Raw genomic sequence first — 24,752 nt, 5'->3', positions numbered from 1 at the left:
CAGTGGCAGCAAACACGCACAACTGCCTGGCCTCGTGAGCCCTGCAATTACCGCTGGAAGAATCGGTAGGAAATGGGAGTGAAGTGCAATTCTTCGCTGTTGCACATAATGAACTGGAAGGGGTTCATTGGCATTATGTAGTTTTTTACCATTTGCTATTTAGGAAGATGTATCTGCAAGTCCTTCAGTTCTGTGCAAATTTTTTCCATTAGTTTGAAAGATAAAAATGGTTATAAATGTTAAAAATATGGACAGTACTCCCTCTAAAACACCTGGGCTGCTCTGTTTATACACTTTGGAGAAACCCAGCCCAGGCTTGAGGTAAGAGCTGTTGCCCAAGCAATGCCTGGTCTTGCTTTATCCTTTGCTTGTATATTTGGCATGCTCAGCAGCACAGAAGTGATTGTGTGCAGAGTCCTGAATCCTGCAGTAGCTGAGTGGAGATGCTAAGGATCACCACTTCGGCAATCATGATTCTGCCAGCTCTTCCATTCTCCTAGGAGAGGAAAATAAATCTGTCCTGGGGTTTTTTTCAGAGCCAAGCAAAAAAAAGAAGCTAAGGACTAGGTACATACCCACAAGAGAGTATGGTAAAGGGGAGCAGAATTGATGCTGTTTTCTTTTTGTGTGCCTTGTATGTCCTCTAGGCTTCTTGCTTGGGCTTGTTGAGAGTGGATAACAAAGGAGTTAAATGTAGTGAAACCGTTTGCGTGTTCTTCATAGTTAAAGCTGCACAAAGAGATCAGTTTGACCAAGGTCCTTTGTATATTTAAAATAGAAATGTAACATCTGATACCCTGACACAGCCTATCCACAGTGACACTGCTGACAGAAACATACACGGATGGTGAGACACAGTTTATTGGCAGAAAAAAACGAATCTGTCTTGCATGTGGTTTTTACAAAGCCTAAGGAAAAGGCTGTTTCAATAAAGTATTTTCATGATGGACATGGTAGAACATTTGAGATTTTAGTCCTGTATTGCATTTGCTTTTTGTAAACACCTTGGTTATACTTGCAAACTCAGAGACGCTGAAGAGTTGTGTTTGTGCAATGACTTTGTGAGGGACCCGGTCCAGTTTGGGGTGGTGGCTCATTATGGCACGTGAATAACTAAACTCACCTGTGCAGCCTGAGTGAAGTGGAGAAAGTGTGCACATTGTGCAATGTTATTTGCAAAGGATTAAAAGGTAATGAGAAAAGTATTTTTAAAAATGTTAATGCAATTTATTTTTTTTTAAGAGTAGTGTATTTCATCATATTCTACTGCCTGTGTTAAGTCTCTCAACCATTAGTTGCCGTGTGCCTCACAGGGTCACCCTTGCAGCTGCAGTGCTGTCACTGTAAATGGAGGGGGAAAAGCACATGACTTTGTTTTTGGTTTGTCTGTTCATAGTACTTGTGTGCAGTCACGAAGGAAGCAGCCGGAGATGTGGTGGACAGGGGGACCTCCTTTCTGGTTCTCTTGGAGTCTTGGCACACTGGGCATTTGTTGCTGGAGCTGAAAAAACAAATGGGTATGAATATTAATTAATAACTTAATTGCTGTGAGCCTGTGTTCACCTGTGGCAACTGTTGTAGACCTGCTATGTGAATTTCCAAATGAAATTGGAGGTTTTGGTAAGAAGGTATCCATGTACTTTTTAAAAGTGTAAGGGTGTTCTAGAGCAGTCTACATAACAGTAATAATTTTAATAAGACAAACCCTTCAGTAATCTAATATCTCCCAAGTCTGGGGCAGAAGAACAGCCTCTGGATCTGTTTGCAAGGATATTTATGTATGAGGTAGGTGTTTTCAAAACAATTGAATGTAGACAGAAAGTATGAAGGATAAATAAGTGGTGGTCATTGGCAATAGCATCTCTGTAATTCAAAAGACATGTTGTTTGCCTTTGTTATTTCTGTTTTGGTGAATTGTCCTGCATTGTGCCTGAGTAATTCAGTGGGGCAGGTATTTTGAAACTTGCAAATAAAATACGGTTTCAAAGAGAGTAATTCTTATAAAGCCAAATGGTAGTCCACTTTGGTTGTACATAAAGCAGCAGATGGCTGTTGGCTGCTTAGTTAAACTATGTCAATTCCTGCCACACTAGCTGGCCCAGGTAGTCATGTAGTCTTTCTGTGAAAGCAGCAGCTTTAAATGAAGTTGGAAGGAGCATAAGCAATGAGGGAGTTAACAGTCTCTCTTCTCAGTAAGTAATGAGTTCTGGAAGCTTGAGGAGTGGAGACCTTCTGTAGTCTTTGGGATGCTGCATGCAGGTGCACAGTATCAGATGTGCACGGGAGTTATCCAGCCTGGGCCTGTGTTACCACAGGCACACTGCATGAGGTACCCCGGGGGCAATGAGGGACCAGTTGAACCAGACTTCGGAATTCTGAAATCTAACATACACAATCTTGGTTTCCTTTGTCATTCTGGGTATCTGAAGTTGTAGCTGCCACTAAAGGGGGAATTCTGTTTTAAGTCCTTAAAAGAGTGACTTCGTTTTTGCATGGGGTACAGCACAGCAGTGTTAAATTGTTGGAAAGATTAGCAAACACAGCATGTGTTCTCCAGGCTCTCCTGACTTGAGCTCCTGTGGCTTTTCTAAACAGCTTGCTCGGAAACTCCTTTATTTTATAGATGAAGGGAAAGTGTAATTGGCATCAGCTTTGCATTGTGTCTCCTGCAGTGGTGTTAAGGTGACCCTTCACAGGCACCTGCTGTACCAATCCTCCCTACCTCGTGTGTTGCAGGAAAGAAGGAGCTTTTTGGGTTCAGTGAGTCAGGGCATCTGCTTGGGAGACTGCACTGTAGGCAGTCCAGCCAGTCCTTCCAGTTTGTGCCTGGCTCTGGCATTTCACCGTGGGTCTGTACAGAGGGATTTTCAAACACTGAGATTGCACTGGCTCTCAGGGGTGCTACTGGTACAGTAGGTAGGGTTCCTCACTTAAAGTAGAGAGGATGCTGATGCCTTTGGAGTATGGTGTTTTAGCTGTCTTGAGCCAAGGAGCCTGTGCACAGCTCTTGTTTCAGAGCAGTATTTGGGCATCCAAGATTAAGTCTCAAGGTCGCTTGAATACTCCTGCACCTTGATGAGTGCATGGAAATTCTGCTTAGGTAACACCTAATTGTAAAGTCATGTCCTGCTTTGCCTGTGTTTTACATTGGGATTCTTCCCAAAACTCTCACTTGGCAGAGGAGTCAGGAGGTCCTTAGTGTCTGCCAGGCAGCAATGCTCAGCTGAGACTGAGCTTTGTGAGGTTTTTGATCAGCCAGAACCTGGAGTGCAGCGCTGGCTGCTGAACTATTCTGCAGTCGTTTTCTGTTTTAAGGCAGCAGAAGTGACTCCCATGGCCCAGCCTGTGAAAAGGTGCTCTGGAGGTGGCAGCTGGAGCTGGCTCTGGACTGTGCTGGCTTCTCAAGGCGAGGCTCAGCATTAGAGAGAGGTCTGTTCTGCGTCCACTCTCTTGCACAGTTCCTAAGTGTGTAGGAGGCATTTCAGCAGTGTGCCTTAATTTGTGTTGGGGTCTTCACCTGCCACTGTACCCCTTTTAAGCTGATCTAATGAAAGCCCTGGAGCAGTCATGGCCCTGTTGAAAATCATCCATCTCTTGTCTGCGTCCCCAAGACCTTCCCCCACCCCTGCAAGACAAAACTAAATGGAGTTACCCAGTGAGTGGAGAGAAAAGAGGCTTGAAAGGCTGTCAGGTGAGACTTTGGTCTTCCTCTGAAGGAAAGCATGAATCTTCACATCAGTAAAGCTAGACATGGAACACCTTACCCACTTTTTAAGCCTGTGTTGTCCTTTTGCATGCTTTGGCCCTGGTGGTGTTTCTCACTCAGTCACATGCTGTGCCATGGGTAGGGAAGTATTTGTTAAAAAAAGTTCAAAAATGCTCTGCAGTGCAAGAGTCTGAGAAGGTGTTTGCTTAAGAGGCCTTCCTGGTAATGCTGACCAACATCTACGAGTACAAAGATGATGTCCACCACCTTATAAATTGCACTGAAGTGTTTGTATTCTCTTTATAATGTTTTCTGGTTTTTTCCTTTCAGTCAAAATCCCTTTCTAGTGGCTGCATTTGGAGCTTGCTCTCTCACGAGGCAGTCTAACCACCAAGCCTTTCAAAAATTCGGACGTTCAATGACAGCCTCTGACATGGTTTCAGAAGTTGGAACAGCTTTTAACAAACTTTTTGAAACCTGAAGCCAAAACAGCAGAGAAGAAGAAAAGGAAGAACAGTGACTGCAAGAGTAATTACATGTACCGTAGAATTTACATAATGCACCCTTTCAAGTGCTGTAGCAGCATTGGTATGTTAGGTAGATATTTTTTATTTTTAAGAATAGAAAAATATGATTAATGTAGATATTTTTTAAGAGTTTGGGATACAAAAATGTTTTGGCTGAAATAAGCTGTAGTTGCAGATCTGTTATAATATAATAAAACTAAACTGAAAGTATTCCTGTTCTTTTTGATAGTTATTGAGCAATAACTAAAGTGTGAAGAGCAAAAAAAATGCACTTGATATTTAGATAAAATTCTTCCACCAGCTCAACTGAATTTCTTGGATTGCACCAAGGTTGTCACTTGTCATTCTTAGACCCTCTGTCTAGAATTAGCTATTGCACTTCATTTTTTGCCACGCTAGTATAGTAAGAAGCAAGAAGTAAGCCTCTTTGGAAAGGGAATGCATGAGAGTTGCTGTAGATTTTGAATGTAATTAGTTGCCTTTTCCCATTCCCAGTCCCAGAGGCAGGATTCACTTGGACAAGGCACCCCTTCCTGTAATGTCTTCTTGTGTTACTTTTTTAAGAGGTTCCCCCTTGGCAGAATGAAGATATCTATAGGCATCTTAGCAGTAAAATTCATTAAACAATAATTAGGCTCACCTGAAAAAGAAATAAATTCCTGTTTCTTTTTCTGGTCTTGACTCATCTGGAACTGGATACGATGAACTTGGGAAATTATCATTTGGAGAGGTACTAGGCGGCACAAGAAACTCAGTGATACCCAGCAGAACTGGTTCAGCTCTCAGTGATCATGGCAGAGTTAAGTGCTGTTAAAACTCCAGTTGCCTGCTGGGTTAGAGCTCAGAGCAGACCAGCACACAGATCCGTAGGTGGGAAGTGATGAGCCAGTGGGAATACAAGTTGAAGGAACAAAAGGCAGCCCACGGCAAGTACCTGTACCTTTATTAGCGGTGTGCAGGCAGCATATGCTGCAAGTCAAAGGCAGGAACAGAAAAAGGGTGGTCGGTGTTTGAGCTTCAGGTGCAGTACTTAGTACTGCAGAAAGCAGGAGTTTTTAGAGCAAAAAGCATAGAGGCTTTTGCTTGATCTTTGCAGGACCGACAGACACTGTCAGGGCCACACCACTCTGGTGCACTGGCAGAGCAGGCAAGTGTTAGGTGTAAGGCAGAACTTTGTGGGATTTTGCACAGGACCATTCCTTAAATTTTTGGACATCTAGTCAAAGCTTGTGGGGACTAAACCACAGTGGAGAGGGAGGCAAGTTCATGCAAAGCAAATTTAAGTGGGTATTACCCTTGAACCTCCAATCCAGCTCCAAGTGTTCCTGCTTATTAAAGCGCCGGAACAAGCACATTAACGCGTCCGGTTACTGCAGCAGATGTTGCCTGTTCAGCACAGCCACTCTTGCAGTGCTCACAGCTTGACTGTGGTGTTTCACAGACCAGTCAGACTGTGTTCTCATTCCCTGCAAGAGCTGCCTGCAGAAAGCACCTGGAATCAGAAAGGCTACTCCAAGTATTTCCCTTCAGCCCTTAGAGTTGGTATTTCTGGATGCACTGTGACTACTACCTCACCCTGATGCATTTTTTCTTTTTAAACCAGTTACCTATTTTTAAAATAGGATTTTAAGTGTTTGCTTGTGTTGCTCTATGAGGGTTCACAGACTACTCTTCAGAGATGAAGTTTTAGTGTTTAATTTAAGCAGTTTTGTAAACTGTCTACAACTTTGGGCAAACTTAAGCTATTATTTCCTCCCCTTAAATGTATTTGAGAAACCTGACTACTTTTAAATGAAATCAGAAAGTTAAAACTGATTTTAAAACAGCTACTGCCTTTCCTTTAAAATAAGCAATTTTTTCTTGTAATTAGAACATCAGTGGTATTATAATCTAAATGGTATTTGTAAGTGAATTCAATCAATTAACAGCTCAGTACAGATTTCAACATGCCGTGTTGGTTTTAAAACTACACAGAAGTTGTAACTCTGTTATTCACTAATGTATACAAATTGTTACAATTTTTAAACATTCTGGAAATGTAGCAGTTTCTTTTGGTAGGAAATAAAAATAACAGCAAACTGACTGGACTTTGTTTGGTGTGTGCCGATCCCATTTCACACAGCAGCTGAGCTGCCCGCTCCCCATTCACTCTGTTTTGCTGGAACAACACTGCCACAAGCACATGTACAATACCAGCTGTGTCAAATAAGCACCTGCCCCAGTGCTGATGAAGTGACAGCCCACGCTTCTCTGGAAGTACGGATAATGGAGAAAGGGAGCAGAAAAACAGCTACACATTTTATTCTCAGTATAAAAAAAAGCCTTTATCTTTTTGAACAGATACTTTGAAAACACACAGGTGCCTTGTAGATGAACCCAGGTTCTTGGTTTTTATGTTTTCATAAATTGATTTAAGGGAAGTGCACGTCCCAGGTAAGTACCAGCCCCATATCAACACAGGGCCTGTAGCACCTCAGGTGTAAGAGAGGCTTCTGCACCTCTGCCCACAGCCACAGCAGCCAGGGCCAGCAAAAAGGTAACTGAACAGGTGAAAAGTAAACATACTAATTTTATCTTCCCACCTCTGGAGAGAGCCTGAGCATGCTGCACTCCCAGTGCTAGAGCCATCTCCATGTATTCAGTGCAGAAGCAAACAGAAGATACCAAGCCTTACAGGTAACTGGATACCATCATATTACAGGTGAAGGTTTCACAGGACCAAAGCAGCACCACTTCAATATGGAAATAATTCAAGGTTAAAAGTATCCCCCACTGCTATGTCTGAGAGGAATAGAATTCTTAAACCAACAGGTATAAAATAAATTGTTTTCACCTTAAAGACAGGCCTAAGTTCTTGCCTCTGCCTTCACTATGTTTAAATTCCGTGTCAGGTCACCAACACGGGGTCAGGGCAGATCACAGAGTGCCTGGGGCTGGGGCAGCTCCTGCAGTAGAACAGACCCATGTCTGTGCAAGTCAGTGCAGCTGCTCCCATCCTGCCTTGTATTCTGGATGCTTCCACCACCTGTGCTGCAAAGCCTGTATTTATTTACCAAGCAGTAGTGCCAACAGTTTTGCTCAAATTACACGCTATCATTTTTAGCCATTCTGTTCAACAGATTTTATTTTGAAAGAATTAGTATTTACAACAGTTGCCAAAGAAGCTGAAATAAAAAACAAGTCCAAGGATGAAGGATCAGCTTTTTTTCTCAGTCTGCTTCTCTGTCTGCCCTCCTTCCACAATCTCCCAGGTTGAAACAGCAGCTCTGTCCTGTAAGAAAAAGTAAGCAGGTCAATCTCACCAGTCTGGATCCCAGCTTTTAACCAAGATTCACTCAGCAGAGCTATTCATCCAGTAGCAATACAATCTCACAGGAATGCCACTGCTACTAATAATGCTCACAGCTGTAAAACAAAACTAGCCAATTTTTTGCAGCTCAGAGGGAAGAAATACACAGTAGAAATGTCACCTCTTCAGCATGGGATGCTGCAGAGGGGTGTAGCCTCTCACATGAGTAGCTTCTGCTCAACTCATGCAGTTGTATTTTCAAGTCTCACGGGCTCATGTTCCTGAAAAAGCACACTCAATACATAAGAATATACTGCTGAATGTGTTTGATCTTCTGAACTCGGGACAGAAGCCTGTTGATTTTAGTATCTGTAATGAGATACTGTCATACTTTCGAAAGGCAATATTACAGCTAAATTGAACATTCTATTTAAAACCAGCTGTTTGATTGCAGTGGTTGAAAATAAAAGTTAATCTGAACATTGACACATTATAACATTCCATGAGTGCTGACTCATGACAGTGGGTGGAAATGTTGAAATTTTTTTTTAACATTAAAATGAAAACTTTCTGATGCCTAAATACCTAATTACTACATTTCACTTAGTAGCATAGCTTCCAAGCATGCTACAATGCCAAGAAAAGACACATGGATTTTTGTAATCAGTCTATTGCAAGTTATGTAACTTCAGCCAGCATCCTTTGCGTTGAGCAACCTGACAGACGAAACCAGAGTAGGGAAATCACAAGCTAGAACCTGAAGGAGAAATTACCCTTTCTACAAAGCTGATTTTTAAGGAATTTAAGCTTTGACTTGAGCCACCCCCTCCCTGCCCTGCCTCAAACCAGACGGGTTCCTAGTTTGCACTGGGTGGAGCTGAGGCTTGTCTGCTTCATCTGTTCCACTGCTTTTCCTTCAGCACATGTACTTGAGAAGTTGCTGGCTTGCTTGAGCCTCGTATGACAGAGGGCAGCATGCTGGCAGAGGCATTAATGAATGCACAGTGTGAGGCTCAAAAGTTTTGTGTAAATGAGAGGTTGGGTAGAAATGAGAAATTCAAGTAACTTCCTCAAGCACTTATTAGGCAAGCAGGACCCCTGTTAGGGGCTGTTTTACTGGGGCATTTTTGGCATCAGCTGACCCAGCCAGGCAGACACATGATGAGCAAGAGGGTGGGGAGAGCCCTGCTTTGTGTAGGCCATGCCTTGTTGCACATGTGCTTTGGTGAGCCCGTGTGAGGAACTGCAGAGCTGCACCACTCAGTTTAAGGACTCTTTGGGATCTGCAAAAGCAAGGTGTGAGCAAACTTCACAGCACCCCCTGGGATACTTTCACAGTATGAGCAAAAAAAGCAGGAGTTCAGCTTTGGATGCTTGCTATGTGTGCTTGTAAGTGCATGTGTGCTTCGTCTTCTGAAGCAATCTATTCTGGGACATATTATGCTGACCTTCAGGTTATTACAAATTTTTTTTAATAAATGGAGTGGTTTGAATCCTGGCTAATTTGTGGGGTTTTCAAATGTAAATCCCTTTAAAAGCAAACCAAAACAAATCTGTGAAAGGATGGAGGTGGGGCTGCAGCATTTTTCCAATAGATGAAAAGGCAGGCTGCTTCTCCAAGACTTTGTCTCAGCACAGTTGTTTGGATTTGCAAACTTGCTTGACAGATGAGTTTAGTGGGGATTTACAAACAAGTCAGAGGAAGCAGATGTTCCAGCTTCCCTTTCCTTTCACAGCTGCAGCTCAGCACCACCACCACGCTCTGGCCCTCACCCCGGTTTGTGTCGGCGCGCTCGCTGTCATCCCAGAGAGGAGAGCGCCGACCACGCTCCGCTGTAACAGGAGCGCTGACGAGTGACAGCCCTCACGCTCGGCAGCTGCAGCGGATGTGTGCTGTCACTCCCTGATGTCACTGTGCTTTCCATCCTCCCACTGGTAAAACCATGGAACCAGACTTGCCAGGATCAGTTCCCAAGCAAAGGAAAAATGAGCAGCATAAACTGGATGGAGGGAGAGAATGTGGAGGATTATTCTGTGCACAAGGAGCAACACTGACCCTCGCCTCGTGGAGGCAAGAAGGGCAGTGACCAAGAGGAAGTGGAAGAAGCAGCACTTTAAAGAAGTAATGCAGCTCCCTGGAACCAGGAGGAGGCAGTAATGCCATAGAGGGTCTTTTCTCAAGCCAGAGATGCCACTGAGATAATGGAAAGGAACACTGGCATTAGGTGTAGGCTAAAAGTAGAAAGCAGGATGGAGAGAGGAATGGTACAGGAATTGGGCAAAGCCCCTGTGGCTCAGGAACAGTTGGGAATGAAGCTGCTGAAGATGGAAGAAGCTTTCTCATGGAGACTTATTTTGGGTGGGGAGGATAGAAGGAAGGCCTTACTTTCGCAAGTCATCTCGGTTTACTTCCCAGTTCCTTTGCAATCTTTTTTAAGACTCCACACATTACTCACACCCTTCCTTCTGGATTAACTTGGGCAACTTAGGGATTTCTGAATATTATGGGATTTTCAGTGGCTTGCATGGAGACACCAGGCTGAAGGGGAGCAGAAGAGAAGGCAGCAGCATAGCCAGACAAGAGCTTGACTTTCACCTCCTGCTACTGCAGTCACACATGGAGCAGAGCACACCACCACAAGCTGCTGAAGGGGAATGAAGGACAAAAAGAAGTGTTGTCTTAAAAAGTGACTGAGACTCTCACAAAGAGGGTTACTGTCTTCTACCTTTATGTGGATTCCAAAGGCAGCAAGGTCTCCACGCAGACTGTCACAAGCCTCCAAGAGGGGTTTTCTCTCGCGCATTAGCTGCTTCCTCTTTTCCTTCTGCTCCTGTTTGGGTTCCTTGGCTCCCGCCACACTCTCTCCTGGCACAGCGTCTGCTGCTTCCGGCAGAGCCAGCGCGTAATGACGGACCTTCGCGCGGAACCTCACCAGCTCCTCAATGACACTGGAGAGCACTGCAGACTTGTCTCCTCCCACAGGCACCTAGAAATCAAACACGGGGCTTTACAAACATCTGAGAATGATATTTAAAAAATCAACCCCATCTCCGTAGCAATGTGAGGCCTTATCACCTCTCTTGGTTGTGCATCTTCCATATATTGGTAGAATTAAAATGTCACCATCTCACTAATGCTGGACAAAAAGTGGGGTCACGCTTGGAAGTAGTTCAGCATGTTCCTGCACAAGAAAGCTTTTACCTTGGAGCAGAGTGTTCTCACATGAACACAACACATAACCCAAGTGGGGAACTCATCGCCACAGGAAACCTCCGAGATGCCAGAAGCGTGCATAACTTAAAAAGGGATCAGACAAGCTGATGTAAGAAAGGCCTGGCAACAGGAATCCAACACAGCAAGGGAAGCCTAGCCACCAGTTCAGACAGCTCCTTGGCTGTAAAAGTCCAAAGACAGAGAATACATCAGCCCTTTACTCTGTACCTCCAGACCGCCTTCAAGAAACACAAACCTGGAAAAATAAGTATTTTGGCTTTAAGTCTCTAGTCTATCCTATCCTTTCCCTTTCATCTACAGAAAACCTTCCCAAATCCACAGAACTTTCATCTGATCCATCTCACCCGAAGTTTCAGCCACTCAAAAAATCCTGACAGAGCTGCAGCTACTGCACACAGGGTGTTGTGGGTGTTTCCTAGCTGTAGTTGAGCCCCTTCCTCCCCTCAGCCACCTCCAAGCTTCCTTGGCCTCCTCTGGCTTGGCAGGAGTCTCACTGGTCAATGCCTCAGGAAGGGAACAGACTCACTCCTCCTACAGAGCCCTGCTCCAATAGCTGCCAGGACGGGAGCTTGGGAGTCAGCTGAAGAGGAAGGCCACTCCTCAGCAGTAGCACAGCCAGGCTCCTGGTCTTGCTCTTGGCAGAGAGACCATCCCTGTTTCTCATTAGAGGCAAACTCCCAAGGGGGAGGAAAAGGACAAACCTCCAACAAACAAGAGAACACCAGTGTGGTGTTTTATCACTGTGACATGAGAGCGGGAGCACAAAGCGCACCAAGGCCGGGGGCGAAGCTCCTGGCAGCAACATCATCTGGGAAAGGAAGAGCAGCTGAGTAATTAAAGCCAGAGGGGACTGGGTTTAGTCAGTGAATGGCAGGATGGGAATGAAAGGGAGCAGAGTTTCAGAGGTCACTGACAAACAAAAAGGGGCAGGAGGAGGAGGTGACAGGGAAGCTATTGAAGATAAGAGTGTGAAATGCAGCAAATTCCCCAAGCTTTCAAAACATGTAACCATACCAAAGAAAAATTTTATGAGATTGAAGAAGATAATAAATCTAAGTGCCAGAAATGCTCCATAGTAACCTGTGCCAGGATAAATACTTAAATACAGAAGGGAAAGACATGATGATGGGAGCAAGAAACATGCCTCTACAAACACCGTTGCAAGAGTTCAAACCAGACACCTACTGGAGTGAGAGCCTTCAAAAGGAGGAGCAGCTTTAGGAGATGAACTGATCTGATTTCCACATAAAACACTGTGCAGCCTCTCAGGGCTGATCCCAAATTTCTGGCCCTTGCTTACTCCACAGAGTGGCCTCGGCTGCACCTGCAATACACTCAACACTCTGCATGCTTTGGCAGAGCAAAAGCTTCCCAGCTCTAAAACAGGCATGATGGTTTTCATTCATCACCTTTCCAGAGGGATTCATCTTACCTCCCTGTGAATAAGATCTTCTCTTGCCAATGCAGAGAAAGAGACAGGCGGTCTTATTGTACACAGCCACCAGACTGAGATGAGCTATCCCCACCAAAGACTTCAGAAGCACAGGCAGCTACATTAGACTGTAAGGCTGATCAGCTGAGATGAATCCCAGCCCAGGAGCAAGATAGACCCACAGGCCATATGCAAACATCCAAATGAGGGGGCCCAAACACCACTCCCTGTATCCTCTGCACTGTTAGCACAGCAGTGTCCAGGCCAGGCAGCCCTCTCCCACACAGCACACACACCAGGAACCACTGTGGTAAGGAACTGCTCCAGGCAAGCTGCATGCCTGGGGCTACCTGGCTAAGGGGCAAGAAAGGGTGGATGCTGGGTTGTTGTGGCTGGTCTCAGGGTCAGGAAACAATTCTTACACCATTTTGTTTACTAAATTGTGGTAACTCATGGACCTTTCTGATGAAGATTTTGACAGATTCATTTACTGGAAGGTGAAAGAGCAGAGGAACAGAGAAGAGTCTGATCAGTTGCTCCTTTCTTGCCTGTGTATCTCAGACCAGCATCTACTGCTGATCCTCCTGCCACAGAGAAAGGGACTAGCACAGCCTACAACAAAGAAAAGCACTCAAGATACTTGTTTCAGCAAAAATACAGGTGCAGCAGAAGCCTGCATACAGACAGCCCAGAATCTGGAGGAATGACTTTGCCATCCAACTAACAAAGAAATTTAAGTGTTTAGTATGCCACTACAAAATAACATGCAAACCACAGGCTATGAGGAGTAACACACAGCCAAATCACATCCAGCCACCATTTTGAAAGAACTTTTGTGAGAAAATCCATGGAGGTAAACTAAATAAATGCATTTACTGCCATACTGCCTGATTTTCAAAGGACGAAAATTGTTATTTACATTCTTATTCTTTTCTCCCCCTCCCCAAAATAAATTTTTGCAGAACAGTTTCTCTACAGAAAGTTTTCTACTACTGTGCATTCAGCTCCATATTTGAGCAGTAGAGGAGCAAAGAACAGCCTGCTATTCTCCAACACCTTGTGTCATTTTAAATGCTCCCTTTCCATACATCAGGATATCACCTCCATATTGATGACTCTCCTTCCCGTTCAGTACTTTGCTTTGAGCTTTCTGCAGAGGAGTGGGACCCCTCACAATTGCAAATATTTGCACAGCTATCAAAGCCAGCCTGAATGCAACTATCTGGGAGAAGAGGAAAAGCTGGGGCAAAGCCAGACACATAACAGGACAATTTAAAGGCCTCCAATGCTAACTTTTTCTTGTTTCCTTCCTCAGTCTTTCATTTCCACAGCACAATTGGTGCAGAAGTCACACGGGAGTATCCAAGAACTAAAAAGCCCACACTTTGTTCCACCTGCTTATACACTCTCCTAAAACATCACAGGAGAAACTGCAAGAGGTGCAGAAAGGTTTACTAAAACCATAAATAACTTTGTTACATCTGATGCTTTCAGAAAGTATTCTGTGAAACATAACACTGGGGTTGCTACCATATACTAGAACACATAGAAGATATATTTCATTACCTGTCTTTCTCCGAAGGACATCCCAAGGGCATTGAAAAAGCCTTCTATATAGGAAATAATGCTTCCATACACAACAGAGCTTCTAGGAGATCCAGCATCCTGTTTAGAAAACACTCAAAAGAGATTGTCCAGTCAATACATATTACAGAACCCAGCATCTCTCTGTAGCCTAGTCCACAAGGGAAAACTATTACTAATTATATAGATCTACCTCCACCAGAACACCTGCCCAGACAGGCAATCTTACAGAGATATAAAAGCACCTCACAGCACAAAGGGAAGGGATTTAAGTAAACGAGGGAAGGGAAGAGCTTATCACCAGCCTGCGCAGCGAGGAGAAGAGATGTGTGAAGCTGCCACACATTACATGTGTGCAGTAAATTAGAACTAAAAATAGCACTTCTGGGCATGAGAGGGCTGTGTGTATGGAAACAAAATAAAAAGAACAAAATCCCAGATTCATGGGTCCCTAGAATGCAAAAGATTAAAAAGAAATAATTCTTTGAGTATCTTATTGATTCGATCTATGTGGAGACTGCTTTGAGATAGCATATGGCATTTTGTCATGCCCTGGTAGCACCAGCAATCAGCAGCAGCAGCAATAAAATACGGATTAAATGACAGACTGAAGAGCAATTTAAGGGACTAACCCTTGCCTAAAAAATAAGGGTGATGACATGCACAAGCAAATCTGCAGCTAGTACTGGATTTTATCTGACATCTTCATTAGGGCCTGAGATAAGCCATAGTCTAAAATGTATAGGAAGATCTGAACTGGGAGGAGCTGGAGCAGGCCACTGGGAGAAAGGAATAGGAGTGTGCCATCTAATGTGAGAAATATTTAGCAGGAAGGCTAAAGAGAGGAGTAAGTAGTCATGTGGATTTACTCACAGTTCTTAAGGAGAAAAACTACACTCACAGCCATAAAGAGGGAACACTCCAGACAGCTGGGCTGCACCCAGATAAGCTCCACCACCCCAACCAGAAATCTGTGTCAGCTGCCCCATCCCATTCTCAACAGAATGACTGACAGGAGGAATTCAGAGAGAACAAGCAGTGACTGACAAAATGAGGATACTTTTATCTAGGAGTGGTAATGCCATTACAGATCCCTGCTGCAAAGTGTTTCAGGTCAGGGATTTGATCAGAGAGTCATTTTGTAAAGATAAGGCTAAGGACAGAATTTACAGCCAATGCCAAAACAGGACCAGAAGGAGGCAGGATTTCTAAACCAACAGACTAATTCTCTCTTAAAACCAGTTACTACCATGTACACATTTCTTTTACTGCACAAACATGGTGAACATGATGATGACACCAGCACTCATGGAGCACAGCAACAAGGCTGAGATGCTCGCCTTGAATGACAAAGGGAGCTGTTGGTAAATGGAGAACCCAGAAGTGCTTCAGACAGTGTTTACTGCTCAAGTCTTGTCCTTACCAGATGCTTTCTTTGTGCCAGCATGAGAGATTTTAACAGGGTCTTAATGTGCCAAAAGCCATCTGAAGACAGACTCATGCAGGAATGCTGATGCCAGTTACAGCCTGCTGACAGCAGAAACCATTCGGTCCCCAGCACTGAACTCGCCACCAAGACTGCCCAGTGCACCTGGGGCTGCCAGCCAGAGCCCCTGCAGCAACCACCCCCACCACCACTTCCCAGTTTAGCTTAATTTCTGTGCATGGATATTTAGCAAAGAAGCAGGGTAAGAACACAGAACCAGCAAAAAAATTAGCAGCATGTCACAACGGCTTCAGGCCTTTCAAAAACCTTAGATATAAATAATATAGGGCAGCAGGAAAGAAACATCCTCTGGACACAACAAAGCACAAAACAATAGCCATGCACAATTCCTGTGATAGGGTCAGGACAAATGGGCTCCATTAAGGTCAACAATTTATGGAGCTTTGTTTCTGCTGGTTTCTTATGTGAACAATAAACTAATCTGTCTGCATTAAGCAGTAGGACAGTGGACAGCTGTCATTTTCTGATCTCTGTATCCTAATGGGTTACCTTAGTAACAGCCTTAAGCTGTCTGTTGCCATGGTGAATGAGGTCCATAATTGCTGCAACAGCCCTGGAGGTGTCAAAGTCATCTGCAAACGCAGCCTTCACGGTTACTTTTGTGTTGGCTAGCCTTCAAGAAGAAAAGGTAACATTTAAGATAAGACAAACAAGATGCCAGCAGTATGCTGAATTCATCAGCCATTCAGCCAGAGGGAGGCATCGAAAGGACACTGCCATCTCCGTCCCAGCTGTCCTGTGATGGGCAGTGCTACACTCATCAGGGAGAATACATCTTTCTGCTGTGAAGGGAAAAACTTGATTCATGTAAAAATCCAAAGTGTTACATCCATTCAATACATAGACATGGTTAATCAGAGGGGCCAACAACAACACAGCAGTTTGCCTTAAATCATTTAAAAACAGATGGAAAATGAGGCTGATATTAAGCACATCAAAGATCCTACTGAGTTCTGCTTTTTTTTCCAGCAGCCCATTTATCATGCTAACAGCATGCTTCTCTTCCAGAGGCACATCACAGGCAGCACTCCAGTGCTAGGCAAGAAAGCTGTCCTGGTGTTGGCCAAGAATCCTGTTATAAGGATCTGACTCTCAACCAAGCACTGCTTCCTCCTTTCTCAGGAGAGCCCAATCCCAAGGGACTCCACTCACCATGGCCCAGATGGAAAGGTCCAGTGGGACCATTTGTGTAACAGTGCCAAAAGCCAGCAGGCAATCAGCACTGATCACCACAGAACCAGTGCCACCAGCTGCAGCCACTTGGAGAGGGAGCTGAGGAGAGCAGCAAGGATAAATGGGGAGCTACAAACAGCTGCTGTCAGCGTGCTCCCATCGACAGCCAGGCAAACCAGAGCTCCACAGTGCTGGCCCAAGGATGCCATTTCCCAATAGAGCTCAAGGAGCAGGCTCAGCTGGGGAGCCTCAAGCTATCTTAGCATCTCTGGAGCTCTCCGTATTTTGCCTGTTTCTGAATGGTTTTGCCTGGAATGCCTACCTTCCCTCAGATCCTGGATGGCTGCTGCTCTAATTCATTCCTCCCAACACCTTCCCCTGCAAGCTTCCCCCTCTCCACTGAGTATCTAACACTTTGCTAATTAAGAGCTTTGTTTCATTTTGGTTGTTTTTACACCTAGGGATACACAAGTTGTGCCCTCCCACACATCCCCTGCTGATTATCCATTTCAACTTCCTCATGCCTCTCAACTTAATCTTGCACCAACAGATCTCCTGCTGAAGGATTTGCTTTTGCCAAATGCTACAGCAAGTTAATGCAACTCCACTTTCCTGTGATGTGCTCCAGTGCCCCTTGAAACCCTCACTCAGTGCAGCCACAAGCTTCCCCAGCAGTGAGGTGCCTGAGCCACAAGGAAGCTGCCCCTCACCTCTACAGGCTGTCTCACCTCTGATTCTAGAGCCCAGAGCTGCCTGCACTAACCTTGCTTCAGGGCACTCAATGCCCCTCCTACCCTGACTCCAGAGCACCATGCTCCTGCTCTCAACTTTGCACCCAACACACAGCACATCTCAGTCCTGAAGATAATCTGGTTTTCACAACGGACTCCAAAGGACTCTCCTCACCATTGTAAGGGTCACAACAACTGTAATGTCTTCCTTCCCTGTGACATCCCTGCCCATGGCCAATCTCTCAGCAGCCCCTTCTCTCCTCTGCTGCACACCACAGTGCCAGCCAGCTGGATTACAAATTCACATGCCTGAGGTGTATCACTTCTTCTCCAGTTGCTACTGCCTAGCTCTACTTACAAACTGGGGAGCCTCACTACTGCCATAGCTTTGCCTCCTACATCGCTCACAAGGGGCAAAGGATGCTTGTGTTAGGACAGGCACACTGGATAAGTAACAGAGATTTTAAAAACACAATGAACTGAGTGTAGCAGACTATGAGCAAAAACAGCTGGCTAGAAAGAGAATTAAAAAACCCCCTGCCCTTGGTTTTTGGGCTGGGAGGGAGGACTGCTGCCTAGTCCTTCTTGTCCTGCTTCTTAAACAGAACCTCTGAGCCTGTCAGCGAACTACTGCTCACATAATCACCATCTTTTAAGATACAGGAGGTGCACTTACCTTTCCCACAATATGTCTTCTCTAACAGGGTCACACACCAGCTGTCCTTTTATATAAGCATTTGCATCTCTAATAAATGAGGAGATTGCCTGAAGAAGGTTCTTTGCATCTTCCATGCTCTCATCACTAAATTCTACCGCTAAGGAAAAAAGAAATTAAGGCATTATGATGGAGAGAATGTTGTCTGTCATACATAGGAACAGTATTTGGAGACAAAGGAGAAGTTTGTTATTATATGTATAGCAAACTTCTTACAATTAATTGCACATTTAATTAAAAGCTCCATTCTTCATGCACACCAGGTGAACTAAATCAATACAAAAGACAATCACTACATATGACAAAGTATAACCTACTGGAAAAAGTATCAAATGGATTCAAAAAGTTGCATCTGAAAGTTTACTGAAGCAATCACTATTTGACTTTAATTTTTTTCCTTTATTGAATCTTTCTGCAAGGTTATCAATCCAAAGCATTAAGATTCAATAGACTTCTAAGCATTCCCCCAGATTTAAGATGGCAACATCTACCTCTAATTTTGTGCCTATTCTAATTTAGGTAGACACAATCTGTATTTGGAGACCTCCAGAGAGGCCTAACCCTCACCACTGACTGTTGAAAGGGCTGCTTCACCAACATCTAAAATCTAGATGAACCTAAAATTTGTGGACTAGCTCCTAAACAATTCCCTCACAATATCAAAGCTAAACTGACCATATCATTTTGAGAAAGCTATTTGTAGAGAAAATACAAATTGCTTAAACTCATACGGGCATGTCTAGGGTGGGATTCATCACACTCAACTCACACACATCAAAGCCTCTTATGGCCACTGGAAAGAAAGATAAAATCTCAAGGTAAATGAGCCCTTGCAACCAAAGCTGAGCTCTGCTTTACAATGAGATGTGCTGTACAGGAACCCTACAGTGCTCCTCTTCCACCAGCTGCAGAAACATCAGACATCCCCACTGCATTCAGGGGGACTTTAGCTTTGGCAGGCAATTTCACTTTAGGAACTTCCAGCATCCACTCCTGCTGGTAGGAGTTCAGCAGACTCCTCTCGCCTTGCCTTCGCCCTCAGAAGTGCAGGTGCCAGACTAGCTCCCTGTCACTTTTACTGGGAATTGCTATCAGTGAGAGGCTTTTCTTTATTTGTACAGTAATGTGCAACCTTCTGTAGAAGAACTCTTGGACCCCACACAAGAGAGCTCACCTGGCTTCAGTGGAAGTTGTGTCTACCTAGGCCAGGCCTAAGTTTGAATGCCTTCCTTCCCCAGTATTACACCAGAGCCATTCATAGCCAGTGCAGTATTGCCTCACCATCATATACCTCACCTCTGCCATAAGGTACATCCAAACCACAGCTTCCAGCATATTCTTAATCTCCTCAGCACTGAGCATCACCCACAGTTTGCACAGAAATCTCACCTCTGGCCCTGCTCATGTTACATCCAACTGCTTTGCAGAATTACCCAACGCTGCCCAGACAGACTCTTTAGAGCAGACAGTCTTACCAAGAGGGCAGATTTAAGAGGGCAAAAGCAGCCAGATGTGAGACCTGATCTCAGTTCCATTAGCCTAAATCCTAAGGAAGCCTAAGTGTTTAAACAGACTTTCCACAGGATTTACCCCTGTGTAGCAAAGGCATAAGTCTGAACCTGTATTCGTCAGATTTTTCACTTGTGTGTAATTAAAAATCTGCATTATTGCCTCATTAATGCTGGTTTTAAAATTAAGCTTTACTCAACTTTCAAAAATGTACAGACCTCTACGACACAGTGAGACACTGAGAGTGATCATTTACATACACTAGGATTACTCGATTAACCTGGTTGCGGGAATTCTGCAAGGAATACTTGATAAAAGTTTATCCTGATGAAGCCTACTTTGATTCAAGCTGTTCCTCATCCCCAATTCAGGGCATACTCCTAAACCACTGCCTGCTGGCACTGCAAACCCACAGCGCAGCACAGGCAAGCCCAGCCCTATAAACCTTCACTGTGCTCCCTGCTCCTTCCCTCCTTTGCCACTGAGGGCATCACTAATGCATCATCAAATTACAGTACATTTATTAGCACCACCAAGTAATTAGACACCAGAGGGGTCAAAATATTGCAGTTCACTCAGGTTCACAAAATCACCAGAGCATTTCTGCTGACCAGGAGAGTGCTCTGGAGACACAACCCCACTGCCTGTGCCTCACAGCAGAGTCCCACAGGGCTTTGGAGATGGCACTTCTCCTTTCAAGCTGCACCCAGATGCAGCTGGCACTTTGGTGGAGGGTCACCATGCTGCTGCCTCAGGTACCTAGGAACCATTTTCCCAACAGCCTCAGGTGTGCCACAGGGTGGTGATTCAGGCCAAGAAGGGAACAGCCAGAGGCACCAGCCAAAGCAAAAGACCCAGATAATCACCACTGCCCCCAGAGCTCAGCTTCACCCCAAGGAGCTCTGCCCCACCACCCTGAGCAGGCAGAGAGGGCAATGAAGCAGAGACCCTGTGCAGAAACACATTATGGAAGGATGATAAAAGGCTCTTCTCTCTGACTTTTCTCCTCTTCCCCACAAGCAAGGCATCCAGCTTTATCCTCCGGACCCCACTCCCATGAAACACATGCACCTCCCTGCACACACCCCTTCAACCCTTGCTCCTCCAAGGCTGGGACACTCTGGAGTCACATTTGTCTCTGTTTGTGCCTGTTAGCACACACACATACAGGGGCTGGTCTAGACAACAAAAAAGGCCCATTCCAAGCCCAAGAAACCACAGTATCAAGCATGAGCCATTCCCAACTGTCAGGTGCTGCCTTCATCCCCATGCCTACAAAGATCTTTTACAGACTCAATCCAATGTGTGTGGTACTATCTGACCCCCAAACCCAGATTTTACTAAAGGCTTTCTTTAGCAGGCAGGGATGGCAGGAACCATCACCCATGGGTCTAGGCTATAAAAACCTTTTAAGAAACAAGCAGGAGGTGCTTGGGATCTCACTTCTAATAAAAATATGAGCAGACAGCAAGATGAGAAGGAGTGCAGTGAACTTGTGTTTAGACCAAAGTGAATTGATAGCAGGGACACAAGCTGACAGGCAGCACAGTAAATACCTGGCTCAGCAGAGACCAACTCTGGCTCCTTATTGGGAAGCTAATAATACACACGGCCTCGTAAGGCAGAGATGGCAAGAGCAGACTTCTGAGCAACCCTTACCTGCCAACTGGCTTACTGGCACTATACTCTCATGTAACACCACCATATCCTTTCATCAAACCCACATCCACACAGGTAGCACTCTTCTTTTACTTCAGGAAGGCGTTTATCCCAGAAGTAATGCAAAAAGCAGAGGTTCAAATGCAGCTAGCTGACAGGGAGTGAAGAAAGCCTGCAGGTAGCCCTCCACTGCAGGGCTCCAGTGCCATTCCTCGTCCTGAGGCAAGCTTAGAAACTACCAGACATTCAGTGCTTGTTTACATGTCAAACATATATATATATATATATATATATGATAGTGTAGTAGGTGTTAGTCTTATCTCCTCTTTTGTTTTAAACACACATTTGTTCATGACTCCCAGGTGCCCCAAGCCAGGGAGCCACTTAAGTGTACACAAGGTATTTCATCTCCTAAAAGAGGAAATCAGCCAAGTGTGCCACTGCCCTGTAGCATCATCCAAAAACAGCCAGGCATGCCACCAACCCACTGCCTGCCCCAAACAGGATGCTGTTCTGCAGCAGACCTTCCAACTGGATTCACTCCTGTCTTTCTGTCACAGTGGAGGTCAGAAGTTAATAACCACCTCTCTACTATCCCATGCTTTGAAATTCTGCAGGGATATATTACATTCCTGATGCCTTCAGCTGTCCTAGGAGAGGGAGGATCCACCAGGAAGATCACATGGGTGGCTCCTGCAAGGCAGCTAGAGGTATTAACAAGCAGAAAGACTTCTCAGTCCAATGACTGCATGTGTACAAGGGCTGGCAGCACACTGACAGGCATGAGCAATGCCCCAGAGCCTTGACCACACCAGCTGCTTACCCATGCTCCACCCGTCCCTTGCCATGCCAGGACGGCCAACAAGCCAGGTGACCCAACACTGGTTAAGGAACTACCATCTGCTGAAAAAAGCAGGGAAGCTGACAAAATCTCCCACACCTCTCCCCACCAGCAGAGAGATGATCTGCCAGGCTAAGATGATCATTAGGTTATTATGTGCTGGTGTAAGCGAGCTGCATTGCACCACAGAACTGCCTGAACACTCAGGCACTCCACAGGACAAAAATGGTAACACAGCAGGGAGATAAAAAATTATTAGCCAGCCCTCATCATACCCTACAGGAATATAAGCCAAAGCACATCTAGGTATGTGTCCAAAACCAGCTGATTGTGACTGCAATACAAGTAACTACAACAGATGCAAATCAGAGACAGAGGTAATTCATTAATTAAAAGTGCAATTAGCTGAGTCGCAACTAACTGCAGCTCAAGAAGGTATTTAGATGAATGGTTATGCACTGTGCTCAGTAAAGACAATATTCTAAAGGTGAGCCAAAGAGCAGCCCCACAGAGCACCACCAAAACCTTTCCACCCACTGGACTCCGGGAACCGCACGCCCCGCAGGGAGAGCTCGCTCCGCCTCCGCATCGCCAGCTGGGAAGTGTGTGTGGAAAGCCACGCACACCTCAACAGGTAAGGGGCTTTTCCTTACCTGAGCTGTATCTGCCACGCAAACAAAACATTCTGAATTGATCTGATGAACATTTCTTCAGGAAATCCTAAACTCCATGCACAAAAAGACAGCTTTAGCATGGTATCAATTTCTCCAGGAGTTCTTCCACCCCCTTGCATTTCAAACTAACATGACAAATAACACATCTTTGCAGTTTAAGATAAGCATAAAGTCTTTAAACTCTAACACTGCTTTAAAACATAAACTAAATAAAATTCAATTCCATATAAGATAGATGTGCATACATATATACAAGATATAAATATACACACAAAGTCCAATATAGGACAATGAACATTACTTTGCAAATACCATCAAACATACACTGTATAAAGACCTTTGCAAAAAAACCCAAAATGAAATTATCAGACTAAGACTGGAATACAATCTTACAGAAAGGAAAGCTCCTGAGTTCTGCAAACTTTACAAAAAAAAAAAAAGAAAAAAAAGACTTATTGGAAAAGAAAATGAGTGTACTTTTTCTGCAGGATTAGAATATGAAGAAACACAGGGAGTGAACAAAGATAAATCCTAGCCGTATAAGAAGAATTATCTGTGTTAATCATGAAGCCTAATAAACACCACTCTAATATTTATCTAGCTTTACAAATAATTTACTCCAGTAAACAGTAAACTATTAGTATTAATACTAGTACAAATAATTTATATTAATAGTGTAAAGAACTATTTAAATGTTTTGAAGGTACACTGATAAAACATTCAATCACTTCCAACCCTGCTCTCAGCAAGGCTGGACACTGTGCTAGATTGACTGTGACTATTGCACTTCTGCTTCTTTTTTTTTTTTTTTTTATTTGCAAACTGGTGATGATCACTGAAGTGCCACAAAAATCAAAAACTGTAAGAAGCCAGTACAAGTGAGAAAATATGGAAAGTGTCATTTGCTTAAATCTCACCTTTTGAAATAAGGCTTCTGCTACAAGACTAAACCAGCCTGAACACCAAAAAAAGCATCAGCAATGTGCCATCTCTCAAGTGAAAATAGAAATAATTGAGGCAATCAAAATCAAGAAATAATGATACTGATTGTTTTGGTGGGTGTTTTTTTGTTTATTGTGGGTTTTTAAAATAAAACTGGATATAAATGAGTGTACCCAATGTGCCCAGAAGCTTTACACTAATATACAGAGGTAGAACAATATGAGTACAATACAGAAGTAAATTCAAATTTGGGAAAGGACCATCCAAACTAGAACAAACAACTCCGCATTTCCTTAAAAACAGAGAACAGATGAAGTCTCACAGCTCTTTGAAAGCAGGTTGCTTGGCTTTGTGTTATCACAATCTCTTTGATTTTTGGGGTCAGAATTAATAGCTATTAAAAAAAGGAAAGAAAGAACTGAAGTAGGGTACAAGGGGGAGGGAAAACAGGGCAGCTGGATGCAGAACATGCAGGGCTGCTGTGCCCAGGCAACAGCCTGGGATGCAGGTAGTCACTAGCTGGACCAAGGGAAGATTCTGGACAGACCTCCGCTCTTTTGGCACAGGCATAAAACCTTCCATGTAGGGCTTAACTTTCAAGGTGCAAGGCAGCTGTACAGGAAAAAAATTGTTTCACTGGACTGAAAACTACTTCCAGGGAAGGATTAATACTTGTTAGCCGTGTGAAAGGGCAGACATGAAAAGCAGAGACCCACAAGGTAAGAGAGACAGGCCTGAAATCTTTGCTTCCTCAACACAAGCTGTGCCATCATGGGAGACATGGAGGGGAACATTTTTATATGTTGCTTTTAACTCCATGCACTGCATTTGTGGTAATTTCTCCACCCTGTCCACAACACCTGCTGAAACTCATGAGATATCTGTGAAAATTGTGAGCTCCAGGGAAACAGGGCTTAACTGTACCCAGACAGCATCAGAAGACTTAAAAATAAAGCAGCTCATATTGAACTTTTTAAAGGGATTTTAATTAATTCTTCCAAGAGGGCAAAGGGGAACATATGTGCTGAAGCAGCTTCCCAAGCTTTGTCTAAAGGAAGGAAATCACCCTATTCCTGCAGTAGGCGTCAGCCATCACGGGAGCCACCCCAGCACCATGCACAGCTCTGTCATACACATCTGGCAGAGAAACCCTGCTCTGCGCCACACCAAAGACCTGGGACACAGTGAAACAGTCATGTGGCTCGTGGGTACCAGAAGGCAAAGCTCT

At 44.4% G+C, this 24,752-nt stretch overlaps 2 protein-coding genes across 8 annotated transcripts in view; one reads left to right on the top strand and one right to left on the bottom strand.

The window, feature by feature from the left end:
• Positions 1-6,279, top strand: part of NAXD (NAD(P)HX dehydratase) — a 52,111-nt gene extending 45,832 nt beyond the window's left edge. For 4 of the 7 annotated variants that reach the window (XM_082279134.1, XM_082279130.1, XM_082279133.1 and 1 more), the window contains 2 exons: positions 1,397-1,517; positions 4,037-6,279. In XM_082279134.1, the coding sequence (XP_082135260.1) occupies positions 1,397-1,517; positions 4,037-4,187 (272 nt within the window). In that variant the 3' untranslated portion in view covers positions 4,188-6,279. The remainder of the gene's footprint in view (positions 1-1,396; positions 1,518-4,036) is intronic. The other 3 variants (XM_082279132.1, XR_014226310.1, XM_082279131.1) reach the window with 3 other exon arrangements.
• Positions 6,280-7,339: 1,060 nt separating this feature from the next.
• The window catches only part of CARS2 (cysteinyl-tRNA synthetase 2, mitochondrial), a 36,741-nt gene continuing 19,328 nt past the window's right edge, over positions 7,340-24,752 (bottom strand). Inside the window, exons 10-15 of the mRNA XM_082278003.1 lie at positions 22,562-22,628; positions 17,861-17,999; positions 15,770-15,893; positions 13,756-13,854; positions 10,249-10,509; positions 7,340-7,504 (exon numbers count right to left, since the gene is read on the bottom strand). Of these exons, the coding sequence (XP_082134129.1) occupies positions 7,430-7,504; positions 10,249-10,509; positions 13,756-13,854; positions 15,770-15,893; positions 17,861-17,999; positions 22,562-22,628 (765 nt within the window). The 3' untranslated portion in view covers positions 7,340-7,429. The remainder of the gene's footprint in view (positions 7,505-10,248; positions 10,510-13,755; positions 13,855-15,769; positions 15,894-17,860; positions 18,000-22,561; positions 22,629-24,752) is intronic.

The sequence above is a fragment of the Coloeus monedula genome (genome assembly GCF_965178545.1).
Source record: "Coloeus monedula genome assembly, chromosome: 3".
Classification (NCBI taxonomy): Eukaryota; Metazoa; Chordata; class Aves; order Passeriformes; family Corvidae; genus Coloeus; species Coloeus monedula.
The sequence above is the reverse complement of the archived record's forward strand: the minus strand, read 5'-3'. Positions and strand labels throughout refer to the sequence as shown.